At 43.6% G+C, this 15,751-nt stretch overlaps 2 protein-coding genes across 8 annotated transcripts in view; one reads left to right on the plus strand and one right to left on the minus strand.

Moving 5' to 3' along the window:
- Positions 1-14,391, plus strand: part of LOC118587132 (N-acetylglucosaminyl-phosphatidylinositol biosynthetic protein-like) — a 78,208-nt gene extending 63,817 nt beyond the window's left edge. For 4 of the 5 annotated variants that reach the window (XM_036192840.1, XM_036192843.1, XM_036192842.1 and 1 more), the window contains one exon: positions 11,754-14,391. In XM_036192840.1, coding sequence (XP_036048733.1) covers positions 11,972-13,414 — 1,443 coding nt within the window. In that variant the 5' untranslated portion in view covers positions 11,754-11,971 and the 3' untranslated portion in view covers positions 13,415-14,391. Of the gene's footprint in view, positions 1-8,947; positions 9,004-11,753 lie in introns of those variants that run through there. The other variant, XM_036192844.1, reaches the window with a different exon arrangement.
- The window catches only part of Ube4a (ubiquitination factor E4A), a 37,678-nt gene that overhangs the window by 15,850 nt on the left and 6,077 nt on the right, over positions 1-15,751 (minus strand). For all 3 annotated transcript variants that reach the window (XM_036192838.1, XM_036192837.1, XM_036192839.1), the window contains 8 exons: positions 9,027-9,200; positions 8,108-8,220; positions 6,371-6,523; positions 5,389-5,548; positions 4,435-4,637; positions 3,297-3,488; positions 1,534-1,867; positions 316-436 (listed from right to left, as the gene is read on the minus strand). In XM_036192838.1, coding sequence (XP_036048731.1) covers positions 316-436; positions 1,534-1,867; positions 3,297-3,488; positions 4,435-4,637; positions 5,389-5,548; positions 6,371-6,523; positions 8,108-8,220; positions 9,027-9,200 — 1,450 coding nt within the window. The remainder of the gene's footprint in view (positions 1-315; positions 437-1,533; positions 1,868-3,296; positions 3,489-4,434; positions 4,638-5,388; positions 5,549-6,370; positions 6,524-8,107; positions 8,221-9,026; positions 9,201-15,751) is intronic.

A 15,751-nucleotide genomic window follows, 5' to 3' on the forward strand; every position in this document is an offset into this window, starting at 1 on the left:
ATAAGAATTCAAGAGTAGAAAGTAAATGTAAAATGAAAATAATTTGATTTTCCTAGATAGTAACAGAAAGATAGGAATTGAAAAGTTGGCAAAATGTAGAGAAAATATTAGCACGTTGTTAATTCTTAAAAATAGATAAAAACTGTACAAAGTAATGTGTACAAAGTGGCCTCAGGTAAATTTAAACCAACGCACGTGAGTTCTTTCCTTCTGACAAGCTAACCTGAGTCTTAGACTCATTGTCAACTTTGAGATGTCAACACAACGCCTAGTCCTTTCCAGACAGTTCCTTCCCAATGACATCCAAGGAGTTACCTGTGAAATCCTAAGAACAAGGTATACTCTGTCAGGGCCAGGTTCTCCGTCACAAGGTTGTAGCTCTGGGGGAACACTGGCTCCTGCACAGCTGGGATCAAACAGGTCTCTTTGTCCAAACCTCGAGGAAGGGAAAAGAAAGGTGGTGATGGCCCGACCCTGCTGTGGTCTTCAGCCTCCCGTGACTTCTGCTCAGCTCCCATTTGCTACAGTGCTATCTTGCTCACAACACATCTCCTTCTACTTCCTTGTCTAAAAACACTTTCTGGCTTCTTGCTATTCACAAAAATAGTTAAATCTCTCGCTGAACCAACGGAATCAGCAAAAACTAAAACGAGTGCTAATATGGTATTTTTTCAAGGTGATGGGCAATGGACCATTTCTACTTATTCTGCTTTTCTGTGTTCAAGCTGAGTGTCTTTGTGCAGATATTAGTTATTAGTTTTATCATTATAAGAAGGTTTAAAAAAAGCCTAGAAGGAAATCCATCGAAACTGAGGAGAGATTCATTCTGAGTGATAGAATCAGGGCTGATTCATTTTCTTTTCTCTGTATTATTCAAGTTTCCTCCAATCTGTCAACTTTCTTCCTTTCCACTTCCCACCCTCTTACTCTTTACCCCCCGCCTTGCTCTAACTACATGGAACTTCTTACTATTCCTCAATAAAGACCTTCCACAGATTTTTTTTTCCTAGACAGCTTCCAAGTCAGAGACCCGCCTGCCTCTGCCTCTCAAGTGTTTGGATCAAAGGCGTGCACCATCATGCCCGACTGCTCCTTCCACTTTCCCTGTTCTTGTCCTGCCAGACACTCCTGCTCCTCCGCCTGCTGAGCCCCAAGGTGTCCTTCAAGACTCAGCCATGAAGGGGCCCCAGCAGCTTCTGCAGAGCTGGTCCCTCACTCCTTCCTGCTCTGCTGCCACCACGTCAACCTGTCTGTCCTGAGTCAAAAACTATGGCAGCGGTGCTCTACTGGATTTCTATAAAAGATGAGAGAGTGAACATCCAGGGTTGTCCAAACAGATAGAAGGTCTCAGCAAGGCCTGATGTTTAAAAGATGACGTTGTTTTTAAAAACCCGTGTTTAAAATCATTTCACTAGTTCTCCAGGGTGCCTCATCTGTTTTGAACAAGAGGCACTTTCTCAAAGGCTAAGGGAGCAAATGCTTTAGAGGTGACATACACATTCACTGTTTTGAAAAGCCCAGTTCCCGGCCTACCTCTCATGTGTACATTTTTAATTTTTCGTTCTTCATCATTCAACTCTTTCAGGACACAGTATGAGGGATTAAAAGTGAGGAGCCGAGAGGATCTGGGTTTGCAGAACGGCTGGCACAGCTTCAGGAGAGCAGCACCCAGATTCAGAAAGAAGGCATCTGAGGCATACATTTGGAGGAAGATTTCGGGCATCTGATTGGCCCAGATCTTGGTGCGGCCTGCATTTGCATGCAAACAGTTTCCAAGCCAGAACAAGATACAGTGCTTGGTTTCTGGAGAGAGCTGGAGCAAGTTCTTCAGCATCTGGTAGATCTTTTCATGGAACTGAGCCATGAACTGTTTAACCAGAAAACACAACCACAGAACATTCCAATTTCACAATCCTGGTATTTTCTTTTTTCACTCCTAAACCCTAGCAAATACAAGTTTCTAAAAATATGCTAATCTTAATCTTTTCCTTCACTCTTTTCACACCTTCTTCTCTGATTCTGATTTTTAAAAACATATGTATTTTTGGGTACTTTTGAGACATTTTCTGGTCAGCTGCCACATCACAGAGAGTTGAAGAGGCTCTACATTTGGGATTTTTCTGTAAGTGGTAATGATAAATTCTCTGGCTGTTTGTCATAGTTCTCATAGCAATTACTCAACTCTGCTGTAGAATGAAACTGAGCCATAAACAATACAAATAGACATGGTCACCGTCGATATTTTTAATTTTGATATTATATTTATTTAGTGTTAATGTATTTAGTATGTGGGAGGGGCATGCTATTGAGCATCACGAGTGAGGATGTTTGGGAGCAGGTTCTCTTTCCACTATGTGGCTCCTGGGGGCCGTACTCAAATCATCAGGCTGGATGACAGGTATCTTTACTGAGCCACTGAGCCATCTCACTGGCTACAGTAAATCTTTACACAAAACAAAACAAAAAATCATGGGCAGTTGGATTTGGCTACCACTGTCGCCTGCTGAACACCTGCTTGACAGCATCGTGGTGCTTAGATAGTAAATGAACACTTAAACTGCCCTGCCACCATCTAATGCCCCACAGCCAGACTCTGCTAGGTTTTAAGTTAAGAGGTCTACACATAAAGAGAAGGACAAGGGACAAAGAGATTTATAAGACCGCATTTAGTCAAAAGGTTTCATGAGTCAAGTGATGATAACTGTCTTGGCAAGAAGGGCAAGGACTGAAGGGGATGTGACAGTACTGTCACATACGGCAGGTTCTATATAATCTACAAGTTTATTCTCACCCAATACTGGAGCCCATCCTCTCCTCAAAGTGAAGGCTATGAAGAGGGGATTTTGTTTTTTTTTTTTTTTTTTTTTTGAGACAGGGTTTCTCTGTGTAGCTTTGTGCCTATCCTAGAACTCACTCTGTAGACCAGGCTGGCCTTAAACTCAAGAGACCCGCCTGCCTCTGCCTCCCAAGTGCTGGGATTAAAAGTGTGTACCAAGAGTGATTTCTTTGCTTCCTTCATTTTTGAGATAGGCTCTTCTATAGTGCAATTTTGTCTACTACTTGCTATGTAGCTCAGGATGGTTCTGAACTCCTAATCCTCTGACTCTATTTCATAAGTGCTAGGATTACAAGCCACCCAGCCCCTCCTAATAAGAAGGCAATTTTGTTGTGTTATTATGACAAAAGCCAACCAATTTGCTTTCCCAAAGAGGCTGAAGCAGCCTTATCCCTACATGGTTCCTGAGGAAATGCTCATCTCAAATCAGGGGCTGTGACACTCTGGGAAACAGTTCCACCTGATGAATGTTGGCCTCTTGTACTTTGATCTCCTGAGGACTGGAACGAGATGGATTCAGAAAGTAGCCATGATTTTCTACTACACCCGGAGTCTTTAACAAGCACGAAATATTCAGAATTACTCCCAGCAAGGTCTTCTGATACATCTGCCCATTGCTAGGATCCTTGGGCTGAATGTATTCTAAAAAAACCTGTAGGAAAGGACAAAACCTACTTATTCATCTGTAAGGTGAGATAAAGGGGGTGAGATGCAAGGGTCTCAGTACAACCAACCCATATATATACATACATATGCATACATCTTTTTTCTTTAAAGATTTATTTATTTAGTTTATGTATATCAGTATTCTATTTACATGTATGCCTGCATGACACGGAGGGCATTAGACAGAAGAGGCCATGAGATCCCATTACAGATGGTTGTGAGCCTCCATGTGGGTGCTCAGAATTGAACTCAGGACCTCTGGAAGAACAGCCAGTGGGCTTAACCACTTAGCTACCTCTACAGCCCTTCTGTTTTCTTTTCCCCAAGGCAGGGTTTCTTTGTGTAGCCCTGGCTGTCCTTGAACTTGCTCTGTAGACCAGGCTGGCTTCGAACTTGGAGATCTACCTGCCTCTGTCTCCTGAGTGCTGGGATTAAAGGCGTGTGCCACCACTGCCTGGTCTCTTTTTTCTTTTCTTTTCTTTTCTTTTTTCTTTTTAAAGGCCAGGTGTTATAAAAACCAGGCCAGCCTCAAATTACAAGAAAAGAGATTTAAACTTTTATTTATTTGTGTGCCTGTGTGTGCGTACCATGGGCACAGAGTGGAGGTCGGAGGACAACTTGTGTGTGGGAGTTGGTTCTCTCCTTCTCTTCTTTCCCCATGTGGGTTCTGGGGATCAAGTGTGGGTTTTTAAGCTTTATAGCAAGTGCCTTTACCCACTGAGCCATCTCACCAGCCCTGTCCTCAGGGCCTCAAATTCACATTGTAGCTGAGGATAACGCTGATCCTCCTGCCTCCACTTCCTAAGTACCAGGATTCCAGGCACATGATACCTTATCTGGCTTTCTATAGGCAATGTGATAATGTTTCAGGACAGGAAGCATCAAGTCCTAAGTTGTCAGCACTATGAGCACATGGTGCCCTTGAGACCTACCTTGGCCATATCCTTTTGCCTAGTGAAATAGAGAAGAATGTCCAGATATGCATACAGGAGGGTCTGGCAGAGCTCCAGATCTTTTATTCGGCCTAGTAAAATATCAAACACTGGAATCATGACTTCAGGAAACGTTCGAACTTCCTCATCCAACAGCAAGGCTTCGATGACCTCTTCTAAAAACTCAGTTACATCTTCGAAATCTATCGGAAGACAGATGAGAAAGAGAGGAAGCCATGTCAGTTCCTATGTCTGTGTGCACTGCTTCACATTCTCTCCATCTGCCCGTCTTTTGTGGCGCAGGAATTGGATCAAAGGCCAGGCAACTGCTCCACTAGTGCTTGACCAATGAGCTGTAGTCCCACTTCCAAACACCGGCTCTCTGACCGATTTACTTTTATTTATGTGGGTGGGTGTTTTGCCTGCCTGTATGCCTGTGTGCCAAGTACACGCAGTGTTCGTGGAGGACAGAAGAGGGCAGTGGATCCCCGGAACTGGAGTTACACATAGTTGTGAGCCACCAGGTGGGTGCTGAGAATTGAACCTGGGTCCTCTGGAAAAGCAGCTAGAAGAGCTCTTAACTTTTGAGGCATCTCTCCAGCTCCTGATGATATTTTTTGGAATTCTGATGGTTTGAGATCAAGGTGTAAGCTGTCTTCCTTAATTTCTATCAGAATCATAATGGCTTTAAGACTCTAAAACCATTAGAGGTTTTTTTGTTTTGTTTTGTTTCTCTTTTTTTGGTTTTTTGAGAGAGCGTTTCTCTGTGTAGTTTTGGTTCTTGTCCTGGAACTCACTCTGTAGACCTGGCTGGCCTTGAACTCACAAAGATCCACCTGGCTCTGCCTCTCCCAAGTGCTGGGATAAAGGTGTGCGCCACCCCCGCCCGGCTTAGGGGAGTTTTAAATTGGTATTCTAAAGGTAGATGTTGAAAGACCTTCCTTCTGTACTCACGGGCTCCCTGAATGGCTTCTAACATCAAGTCTACCAGTTGCTCATGGATGTTTTGGTCAACATAGATCTCTGGGGTGAGGAGAACTGTTCGAGTGTTGGACACAGTGAGGTTCCTGCACTGCACTGCAAAGGGGAGCAGGTTCTCTGGAACTTTGGTAATCTACAACAGAGAGAGAAAAGCATACAGTTTTCTATAATACAGAGGGTACAGTAAATAGAATGGAAAACACACCATGTCCCCAAAACTGTTTGTTTGTTTCTTCTTTTTTTGTTTGTTTTTGGTTTTTTGAGACAGGATTTCTCTGTGTAGTTCTGGCTGTCCTGCTCTGTAGATCAGGTTGGCCTCAAATTCAGAGACCCACCTGCCTCTGCCTGGGATTAAAGGTGTATGCCACCACTGTCTGGCAGTATTGGTTTCTTGGGGACTGAAAATTCATGACAGACTTGTTCTTTGGCTTAAAAGAACACCTGATAAAATTCTAATCCTGAAGATGTCAAGTTTAGCCCAATTCAGTATTCCATCTCACTGGAAATGCTGTTAGCAGAGAAGGGGTTGCTTGGTTTATGTGGTTTCTTTTAGTCTCCCTATGTACTGTATGTAGGTTGGCCTGGAACTCACTGTGTAGCATGGAGACCAGGCCAGCTCTGCACTTGTAGCAATCTTTGTGCCTCCTGAGTGCTGGGTGCAGGCATGTGCTACCACACCTGACTGATCTGGGCTTAGTCTTTTTTTAAGGGTGTGATTTCTAGAGAGTTATATTCAGAGAATAAGCGGCACTGGTTAACTGGGAAGAGAAGGAACCCAAGCCACAGAAAGACTAAGGCATTATGGCAATCTCATAGTGCTGTGAATCCTCTGTTCCAGCTATACCATGAGGTAGACATATACATCATGATGTGAAAGACATTGATCCAACTCTCACTCACATGCTAAAGTTACTCAAGAGGATAATCTAAAACTCCATGGGGCTTATTCCTTTACCTCTTCCTTGGCTCTTTGGAAGCAGGAGTAAAGGTAACAAAAGATGTGCCTCTCCCCCGCATCTCGATCAGCAGAGAGATTTAACGTTGCAGAAGAAGTCATGCTGATCAAGTGGTTTCCTGGATCCTGGAGCAATAACCGGGCAAAGATGGCCTAGTAATGGAAATAAACACAAATACCAATCATGGCAAGGTAAATCCTAGAACATTAAGATATAGAGTTTGATACGTGCTTTGGCAAGAACCAGATATAGCTCAGAATAAATTTAGAAATGTTAGAAACTAATTATATACATAGTGATTATAAAGCAAGACTTAGGTATCTGGGATAGTCACAGCAAATAGTCACTTGTTGAATGGTGTTAAGAACCAGGGACGAAACATGTGAAATTTACTTTTCTGTGTGATTGCTTTAAATGTGAAAGGTAAATGCCAAGTTACCAGTCTTCCCTCTCAATTGTACTATTTTTTTTTTTTTTTGAGACAGGGTTTCTCTGTGTAGCCTCTCTGCAGACAGACTTATTCTGCAGACCATTCAAATTTTTTTAAACATTTATTATTATTTTAAATGATGTGTATCTGTGTGGATATATGTGCATGACTTAAGGCACTCATGGTAGTTAGAGGCATTGGTTCTCTCAGGAACTGGAGTTACAGGCTGCTGTGAGCTATATGACGTAGGTACTAGGAATTGAACTGAGGTCCTCTAAGAGCAGTGTATGCTCTTAACAGCTGAGCCATCTCTCTAGGCTCCTTATTTTGTGTTTTGAAACAGGGTTTCTCCTGTAACCCTGGCTGTCCTGAAACGCATTATGTAGGCCAGGCTGGCTTTCAATTCACAGAGCTGTCTGCCTGACTCTCTGCCATCATGCCCAGCTGTTAATCAGTTTTTCAAAGGCACAGTATGCTTACTATGGGCTCTGATACCCCGGGAAACAGTTCTACCTAATGGATGATGGCTTTCTGGACTTGATCTCCTGAGGGCTAGAATGAGGCTAGAGGAGGGCACTGGGTGTCCTGCTCTGTTACTCTCCACCTCACTCTCCTGAGCTCTCATTAAACCCAGAGCTCACCACTTTCCAGCTAGGCTGGATGGCCAACAGTCCCCAGACGCCTCTTATCTCTACTCCCTCTCACTGCTGTCCCACCATGGCCAGTCAGTTGTGTGGGTGCCGGGGAGTCAAACCTGCTCGTGAACCATCTCCCCAGCCTGATTCCAATTTTTTTTAAAGTAAAAGTATGTAAGAAAAAGATGGGTCTTGTCTTAGGAATGTAAGAGTCTAATAGGAGTTGATAAGACGGGTTCAATACAAAGCCACAAGAGACAGCGACCGTTCCCATAAGAAATGGGTAAGATAAGGAACTTGGAGGAGGGAATGATAATTCTTTTTTTGGCAATCATGATGGCATTTTAACTGGTTCTTTCTTTCTTTTGTTTTTTGGTTTTTCAACACAAGGTTTTTCTGTGTAGTTTTGGTGCCTGTCCTGGATCTCACTCTGTAGACCAGGCTGGCCTTGAACTCACAGAGATCTGCCTGTCTCTGCCTCTGGAGTGCTGGGATTAAAGGCACGTGCCACCGCCGCCCGGCTTTAACTGGTTCTTAAACAATGGGTGGATCTGGATGTGTGGCCAGAGCGGAACACACTCAGTGGAGGAGATGGAAACAAGCCACGTAGTGTCTGGAGAGTGACGGGGTCTGGCAGCACGCTATGCTCTGCGCATGGTCAGGAGTGGTACCTGTTCAACGTTGCTCATGTCCAGCCAGTCTTGATCTTCCAGCTCTACTGCCATTTCTTCCAAGTACACACAACGGCTGGGGATGCCATTCCCGCTTTTCAAGTTTGGATCACCTGTGAAACAGTTTTCATCTGATAGGTTAAGGGTAATGTCCCTGCCCCCATGACACTGCTTGGTGTTGTTTTCCTTTTCTGAGACAGGGTCTTGCTATGTTGCCTAGGCTGGTCCTTAACTTCTAGTTCAAGCGGTCCCTCCTGCCTCAGCCTCTACAGTATTGGAGACCAAAGGTGTGTACAGCTGTGCTCAGCTTACAACAACTGATCCTGAGAGCAAGTCTCTTGAACTCAGCGATACTAGAGTGATCTTGATACATAAGGTAGTTACAGAGCATGGACTGTTATGAACCCTCGGTACGACATTTCGGAAGACAATTCCAGATACCAGCATTAACTTTAGGGTTGAACTACAGATAGGGCACACAGGTAAAACAAGTCTGAACCTCTCAGACTTCCTTTTAAAGGTAGTACAGACATGTAGTCACACAGTCCAGTCAGCACCAAAATGACAACATAGATTAGTAGATTTTAGAAACACTGTTCGTTTGTTTCTTTTCCGTGATAAAGTTTCCCTGTGTAGCCCTGGCTGTCCTGGAACTCACTCGGTAGTCCAGGCTGGCCTCAAACTCACAGAGATCCACCTGCCTCTGCCTCCCGAGTGCTGGGATGAAAAGTGTGTGCCACTATTGCCTGGCTGAAATACTGTTTTTAAAATACTGTTTTTATTTTTTAAACTTACTGAAATAAACCCTGTGCTCTCTAACCAGTAGACACAGCAGTTCTCTAAGGGCCCAAGGAGTCCCTCGCCTAAGCCAGGAGGGAAGAACAGACAACCAATCGGTGGGTGCAAGTCTGCAACTCACTGTTGTCCAGAGTAATGAGGAAGATCCTTTGGATCATGTGATTGATGTTGAGTTGCTCACATATTTCTTGCTGTGACCGGAAGGAGCGGCTAATCTCAGACACGGAGTAGTCAAATTCATCCAGGCTCTCTGACACACTATTATCAGAGTCATCTGGGCTTCCTGGGAGCTCGTCTGCCAGAACACATAAGACGTTATAGTGTGTTCTTCCCTTACAACAAAACACACTACTGAGAACGAATGTAACCACCAGGAGGAGGACAGCTGCAGGTGTGACATTATTCATCCCGTTAGTGAGCAACTCAAGCCCGGCAAGTGAAGTGCAGCATTCTGAAATCGTGGCTATAAATCTTGCCGCTATACAGTGAGCGTCATTACTTCCACCCATAATTGTACCCCACTGTGACAAAATTAGCAACGTTACCTAACTTTCTTAGAGAAAAAATGACTACCAAACAGATCAAATGACAGTAATCAGTTTAAAGGTGTGGCCTTTCCCTGGAGAATGCATTTGTTGTGGTAATTTTACACCCAGGAATCTATCCTGTAGAAGGGCTTCTCAAACCAGTACCCTATAGATAGCTGCTTAATTCTGCAGTGCTCCAGACTCCTGTGCTAACGGTCATTACCATTGTTTCTTCTTTACAAAACTGTTATGCTCTTCAGCTGCCTTTCCTTGTCTCTTTGACGTTTGTTTTTGTGTGCGGGGACCATGTGTCAGTGTGCACTTAGAAGTCAGAGGACAGCCTGTAGCAACACCAGTTTTCTCCTCCTTCTTTGTGGGTCTTGGGGACTGAACTCAGGTCATCAGACCAGGTGGCAGGCACCTTTACCTGCTGAGCCATCTCAGGAGGATCATTGTTTCAAGATGTATTTAAAATGATGTGTATGTATGCATTCTGTGTGGGAATGTGCATGCTGAGCCATCTCTCCATCTTTTTTTTGTTGTTGTTTAATGACAGATCTGTACCACAATTTCAAACAGTTTTTAACATTTACTTATTTTTGTATGTGTGATGTTTATGTGCCATGACATGCATCTGGAGATCACAGAAAAACTTGGGGGAATCCTTTTTCTCCATCCATCATGTGAATTCCAAAGACTGAACTCAGGTCATCAGAACTGAAAGCAAGTACCTTTACCCATTGAGCTATCTTAACTGGCTTTATTTATTATCAACTGGCTTTACACACACATACACACACACATACACACACACACACACACACACACACACACACACACACAGAGAGGTATTTTGTCTATATGTGTGCTTGCACACCAGAAGGCATCAGATCCCGTGGTACTAGTCATAGATGGTTGTGGGCCACCCTGTGGTTGCTGGGAATTGAACTCAGGACCTCTGGAAGAGCAGTCAGTGCTCTTAACCTCTGAGTCATCTCTAGCTTCTCAACTGGCTTTAAACAATTATTTATTTTTGTTTGTATAGATGTTTTGTCTGAATGTATATATATGCAATGTGTATGTGCCTTATGGTCAGAAGAGGGCTTTAAAGCTTTAGACCTGGAGTTACTGATGGTTGTAAGCCACCATGTTGGTGCTCGGAACCAAATCCAGGTCCTCTGCAAGAGTATCACACGCTCTTTAACTGCTGAGCCATCTCTCCAGCCCTTCAATAGGTCTTAACTTATCAACACCAACACTGCTCCCTGGAAGTCATTTAGAGACCTTCATTCCATTGGTTAATTTGTGTTGCGTGTTTTTGAAACAGGGTCTCCTCTTGTCCTCACACTCCCTATAAGGATGATCCTGAACTTAATCGTCCTGTCTCCACCACCAAATTACCAGAATCAAAGGGATGCACACCACATCTGCTCCTGTGTGGTACCAGGGATTAAACCCAGGGCAGGCAAGCACTTTACCAACTGAACTCTACCCCCAGCCTTATTTTTAATTTTTGATACAGTGTCTTATATTGCCCAGGCCAGCCTTAAACTATGTAGGGGGATGGCCTGAACTTACCCTCCTGCCTCAGCTTCCTGCGTTAGCGGGCCCAGCCCATCTCATGCCTTTTAATAGCTGCACTGCCATGTATTTTTGCCTTTACTGTGACTTATGTGGCCACTTAAGCTCCGTGTTTATTCATCGAGCAAACATGAGAACTGTCCAGGGCTTCATGATCTTAAGTCATACAGTACTGAATGTAATCTAATTGTTTTTATTTATATGGGTGAGTATTTGTGTAAGACAAAAATCAAGGAAGTAGAACTGGAGAGATGGCTCGCGGTTAAGAGCACTGACTGCTCTCCCAGAGGTCCTGAGTTCAATTCCTAGCACCCACATGGCGGCCCACAACGACCTGTAATGAGATCATCTGGCCTGCAGGGACACATGCAGGAAACACATTGTATACATAATAAATAAATCTTTAAAAAAAATCTAGGAAATAGAACTGTTGGCTCAAAGAGCTTGAGAACTTTCGGGTGGGTGAGATTGCTCAGCAGATAAAGGCACTTGCTGCCAAGCTTGGTGCCCTGAGTTCAATCCTTGGAGCCCACATGGTGGAAGGAGAGAACTGAAAGAAGCAAGTTATCCTCTGACCTCCACATACCACACCAAATGAACCTAAGACAAAATTTTTTAAAGCGCTTAAGTATTTTAAAAGTTAACAGAAGTTATTCTCAAAGAGATTACTTTCATATAAATAACTAGCTAAGGGTATGAGAAAATGTCTCTTAACTTTAATAAATCTGATTTAATTACAGAGGCAGCATGGAAAATAGAGGAGCCCACCAGAAAGAAGGCACTTGTGGAGGAAAGGCCCATGTGACTACAAGGAAGGTCAAGAAAAATGTGAAGGGGACCGTTTGAGCACAACTACCCTTCAGTAAGGGGAAAAGTCACGGCACTGTGAACTTCAGGTGACAGAAGACACATTTCTTAACTGGCTTGCACTGAGAACTGATTCCTACACCAACTCAGCATGGCCTATAGAGGAGGAGGTGGGCATGGGCAGCGCCCCTCAGTGATGCCTTCCACCAACAGCACCCGCACACATAATATCTGCATGGTCTCTGACTTTTTCTACCCAAACATGGGAGGTGTGGAAAGCCACATTTACCAGCTCTCTCAGTGCCTCATTGAGAGGGGGCACAAAGTCATAATTATCACCCATGCTTACGGAAATCGAAAGGGCATCCGTTACCTCACCAATGGCCTCAAAGTTTATTACTTGCCTCTCAGAGTCATGTACAACCAATCTACAGCCACGACTCTCTTCCACAGTCTGCCATTGCTCAGGTACATATTTGTCCGGGAGAGAGTTACCATAATCCATTCCCACAGTTCTTTTTCTGCCATGGCCCATGATGCTCTCTTCCATGCCAAGACAATGGGGCTTCAGACAGTCTTCACGGACCATTCCCTTTTTGGATTTGCTGACGTCAGCTCTGTGCTTACAAACAAGCTTCTAACTGTGTCTCTCTGTGACACAAACCACGTCATTTGTGTCTCTTACACAAGTAAGGAAAACACTGTACTGCGGGCAGCATTAAACCCTGAAAGAGTGTCCGTCATTCCCAACGCCGTAGATCCTACTGACTTCACCCCAGGACCACTTAGGAGGCATGGTGGTGTGATAACAATTGTTGTTGTGAGCAGGCTGGTTTACAGAAAAGGGATTGACCTGCTCAGTGGTATAATACCCGAGCTCTGTCAGAAATATCCCGAGTTAAATTTCCTAATTGGGGGAGAGGGACCAAAGAGCATCGTTTTGGAAGAAGTACGGGAAAGATACCAACTACATGACAGAGTGCATCTTTTGGGAGCTTTAGAACACAAGGATGTCAGAAATGTCTTAATTCAAGGACATATTTTTCTTAACACCTCCCTGACCGAAGCCTTCTGCATGGCGATCCTGGAAGCTGCCAGCTGTGGTCTACGGGTTGTCAGCACCAAGGTTGGTGGGATTCCTGAAGTGCTTCCGGAGAATCTTATTATTTTATGTGAACCTTCAGTAAAATCTTTGTGTGAAGGGCTGGAAAAAGCTATTTTCCAAGTGAAGTCGGGGATGTTCCCAGATGCAGAAAATATCCACAATGTAGTGAAGGCTTTCTACACCTGGCGGAATGTGGCAGAGAGAACTGAGAAGGTGTACGAGAGGGTGGCGAAGGAAACTGTGCTGCCCATGCACGAGAGGCTGACCAGGCTCACCTCTCACTGTGGCTCACTTACAGGCCACATTTTCGCTTTGCTGGCTGTCTTCAGCTATCTCTTCCTCATGTTACTGAGATGGATGACTCCCGATTCTGTCATTGATGTGGCAATAGATGCCACTGGGCCAAGGGGAGCGTGGACTCATGAATGTCCTCATGATACAAAAGGAGATGAGATTGACAAGGTATCCAAGAGCGAGCCTGAACTGTAAACTTTAGAGAGTTCTATTAAAATGGTTGAAAAATAACCTTGTTCTTTTGTTTTGGGGCTTTGAAGTTAACTTGCTAAACCATGCTACCTCTGTAGCATTCATGGTTTCACTTGAGGAAAGCTCAACACTCATGTGATTCCTGAGCTTGGAAGTTCCTTGCACTCCTTTGAGGGAGACCAGTTCGGCCACTCAGGTTTGAAAGTTTCAGATTACTGAAATCCCTCCGGTGGAGATGTTTTAGCATTACACTTTGGGAGCCTTGGGTGCTAGGTCATTTTTGGCCAGTTTTTAACATTATACTATCAATTCAACATCCACCAGACACATACAAGCTTAGGGAGATGTAAAGTTATGTGAACTATTTTAAGTCAAGTTGATGTTTCTTTATTGGACCCTGAGATTCTACTCTTACACATGGGTAAATGTACCATACAATCTGATCAACTTGCCAACATGTTTTGAGTACCTGCTCTATAGGAAATGTTGGACAGGTAGTACCTGCCACTTAGGACTTAGTTAATGTGATGTGGTCAATAGTTAACAAGTCCCAAATGCTCAAGTTACTTTATTTGAGGAAAGTGCCACATCATATACTCTTAGTACCTCTCTAATCCTGCTGTATGCATTCTCCTAGGTGGACACTTCATATCATGTGTGTATGAAGACATTTTGCTTTTCAAGTCCTAGGGGCTGGTACCACTGTTGTAGGCTTAAAAAATTACTTATTACTACTGTTGTGTGTTCATGACATGTATGTAGGGTAGAACAATGTGTGTCTGTATACAGACCTTGAGTATAATTGTCAGTGTATGTAGAAACACACTGTTCCACCCAGCTATTTAGAATTATTTAAAGTGAAGTGAACATTGAGGAATTTTCTAAAAAGTTGTATTGCTTTTTTTAATTGTATTGCTTCTGATGTTATAGTTGCATGCATAAACCAAGGCTGTTAAAACATGCTCATGACCAAAAATAAAAATGAGAATTTGACATTTTTAACAAACAAATAAAAATCTAATTATTTAATTTTTTTTATTACATTTCTTTAGATTGTGTGTGTGTTTGGTTGTATGCTTGCTACAAAGCACATGCAAGGTCAGGGGACAACTTGTTGGAGTCTTTTCTTTTTTTCTACCACGAGGATCCCAGGGACTGAACTCATTTGGCTTGGAACCAGGAGCCTTTAGCCACTGAGCCATCTCAACAGCCCTTAATTGTAGGTTCAACAGGCATTTTCCTATAGATTAATTAGTGAGACTGGAATTTTCATCATTTGGTATTTAAATTGCTGTCACATCTTGTCTTCTAGTTTTTCCTATCTTCTTCCCCCTTATCAACTGAATTCCTTTAATTTTTTTTTTTTTTTTTTTTTTTTTTTGTATGTGGAGCTGAGGATAGAACCCAGGGCCTTATGCTTGCTAGGCAAGCCCTCTGCCACTGAGCTAAATCTCCAACCCCTCCTTTAATGTTTTATAGAACAACTCAAAGATTGCCTCTCAGAAGGGCACTCACAGGAATGTCCTTATAAAAGTAGTGCCAGTCAGAAGAAACTACGAGAGTGGACAACTTCTTTTTTTTGTTTTTTTAGACAGGGTTTCTCTGTGTATCCCTGGCTGTCCTGGAATTTGCTCTGTAGACCAAGCTGGCTCCAACTCAGAGATCTGCCTGCCTATGCCTCCCAAGTGCTGTGATTAAAGGTCTACACCACCCCCTGGCTGACTTCTTTTCTTGACAAAGTGGTATTCTGAAAATCTGGACCAAACTCTCAGAAGTAAGATATGCTTCCCTGTATGAGTTCACAGATCTGAAGCTCAGCATAGGAGGGCAAAGGTTCTGGCGGATACTAATTGCTGGTGACAAACAGGTTGGACCTGGTGGCATGAGGAGCTCAGTGTACACAAACTTAGGTGGTGAGGTACCAAGCCAGTGAGAGAAGGCATGTCTTTGCCCTGTTCCTACAGCCTGCTGCTTACCATGCTCTCGCCCATTTGTCGCCCATTTACAGCCAGTTCCAAAGCCTCGCACTCCCTTTCTCTTGCTTCCTCTACATCCTCTTCTTCCCCTGTCTGTGGCCTTCCCTCTCATCTAGTCAATCCTAACCATAGAGAGAGGCCAAACCCAGCAGTGCACCTCTACTATATACTTTTTAAATAAATGAAGGGATAACATAAATCACTTCTCCATTTGTCAAAAGGAAAAAAAAACCCCACTATTTTTTGGGGGAGGGGAGGTCATTTCTAGTTTGGATGTTGTGACTCTCCCAGGGGACAATTTGTCCCAAGGGACAAATATATTCTAATCCCTCCGGTCTGTCTCCAGATAGAAAGGAACTGTACT

Source organism: Onychomys torridus, chromosome 7 (assembly GCF_903995425.1).
Source record: "Onychomys torridus chromosome 7, mOncTor1.1, whole genome shotgun sequence".
In the NCBI taxonomy this organism is placed as follows: domain Eukaryota; kingdom Metazoa; phylum Chordata; class Mammalia; order Rodentia; family Cricetidae; genus Onychomys; species Onychomys torridus.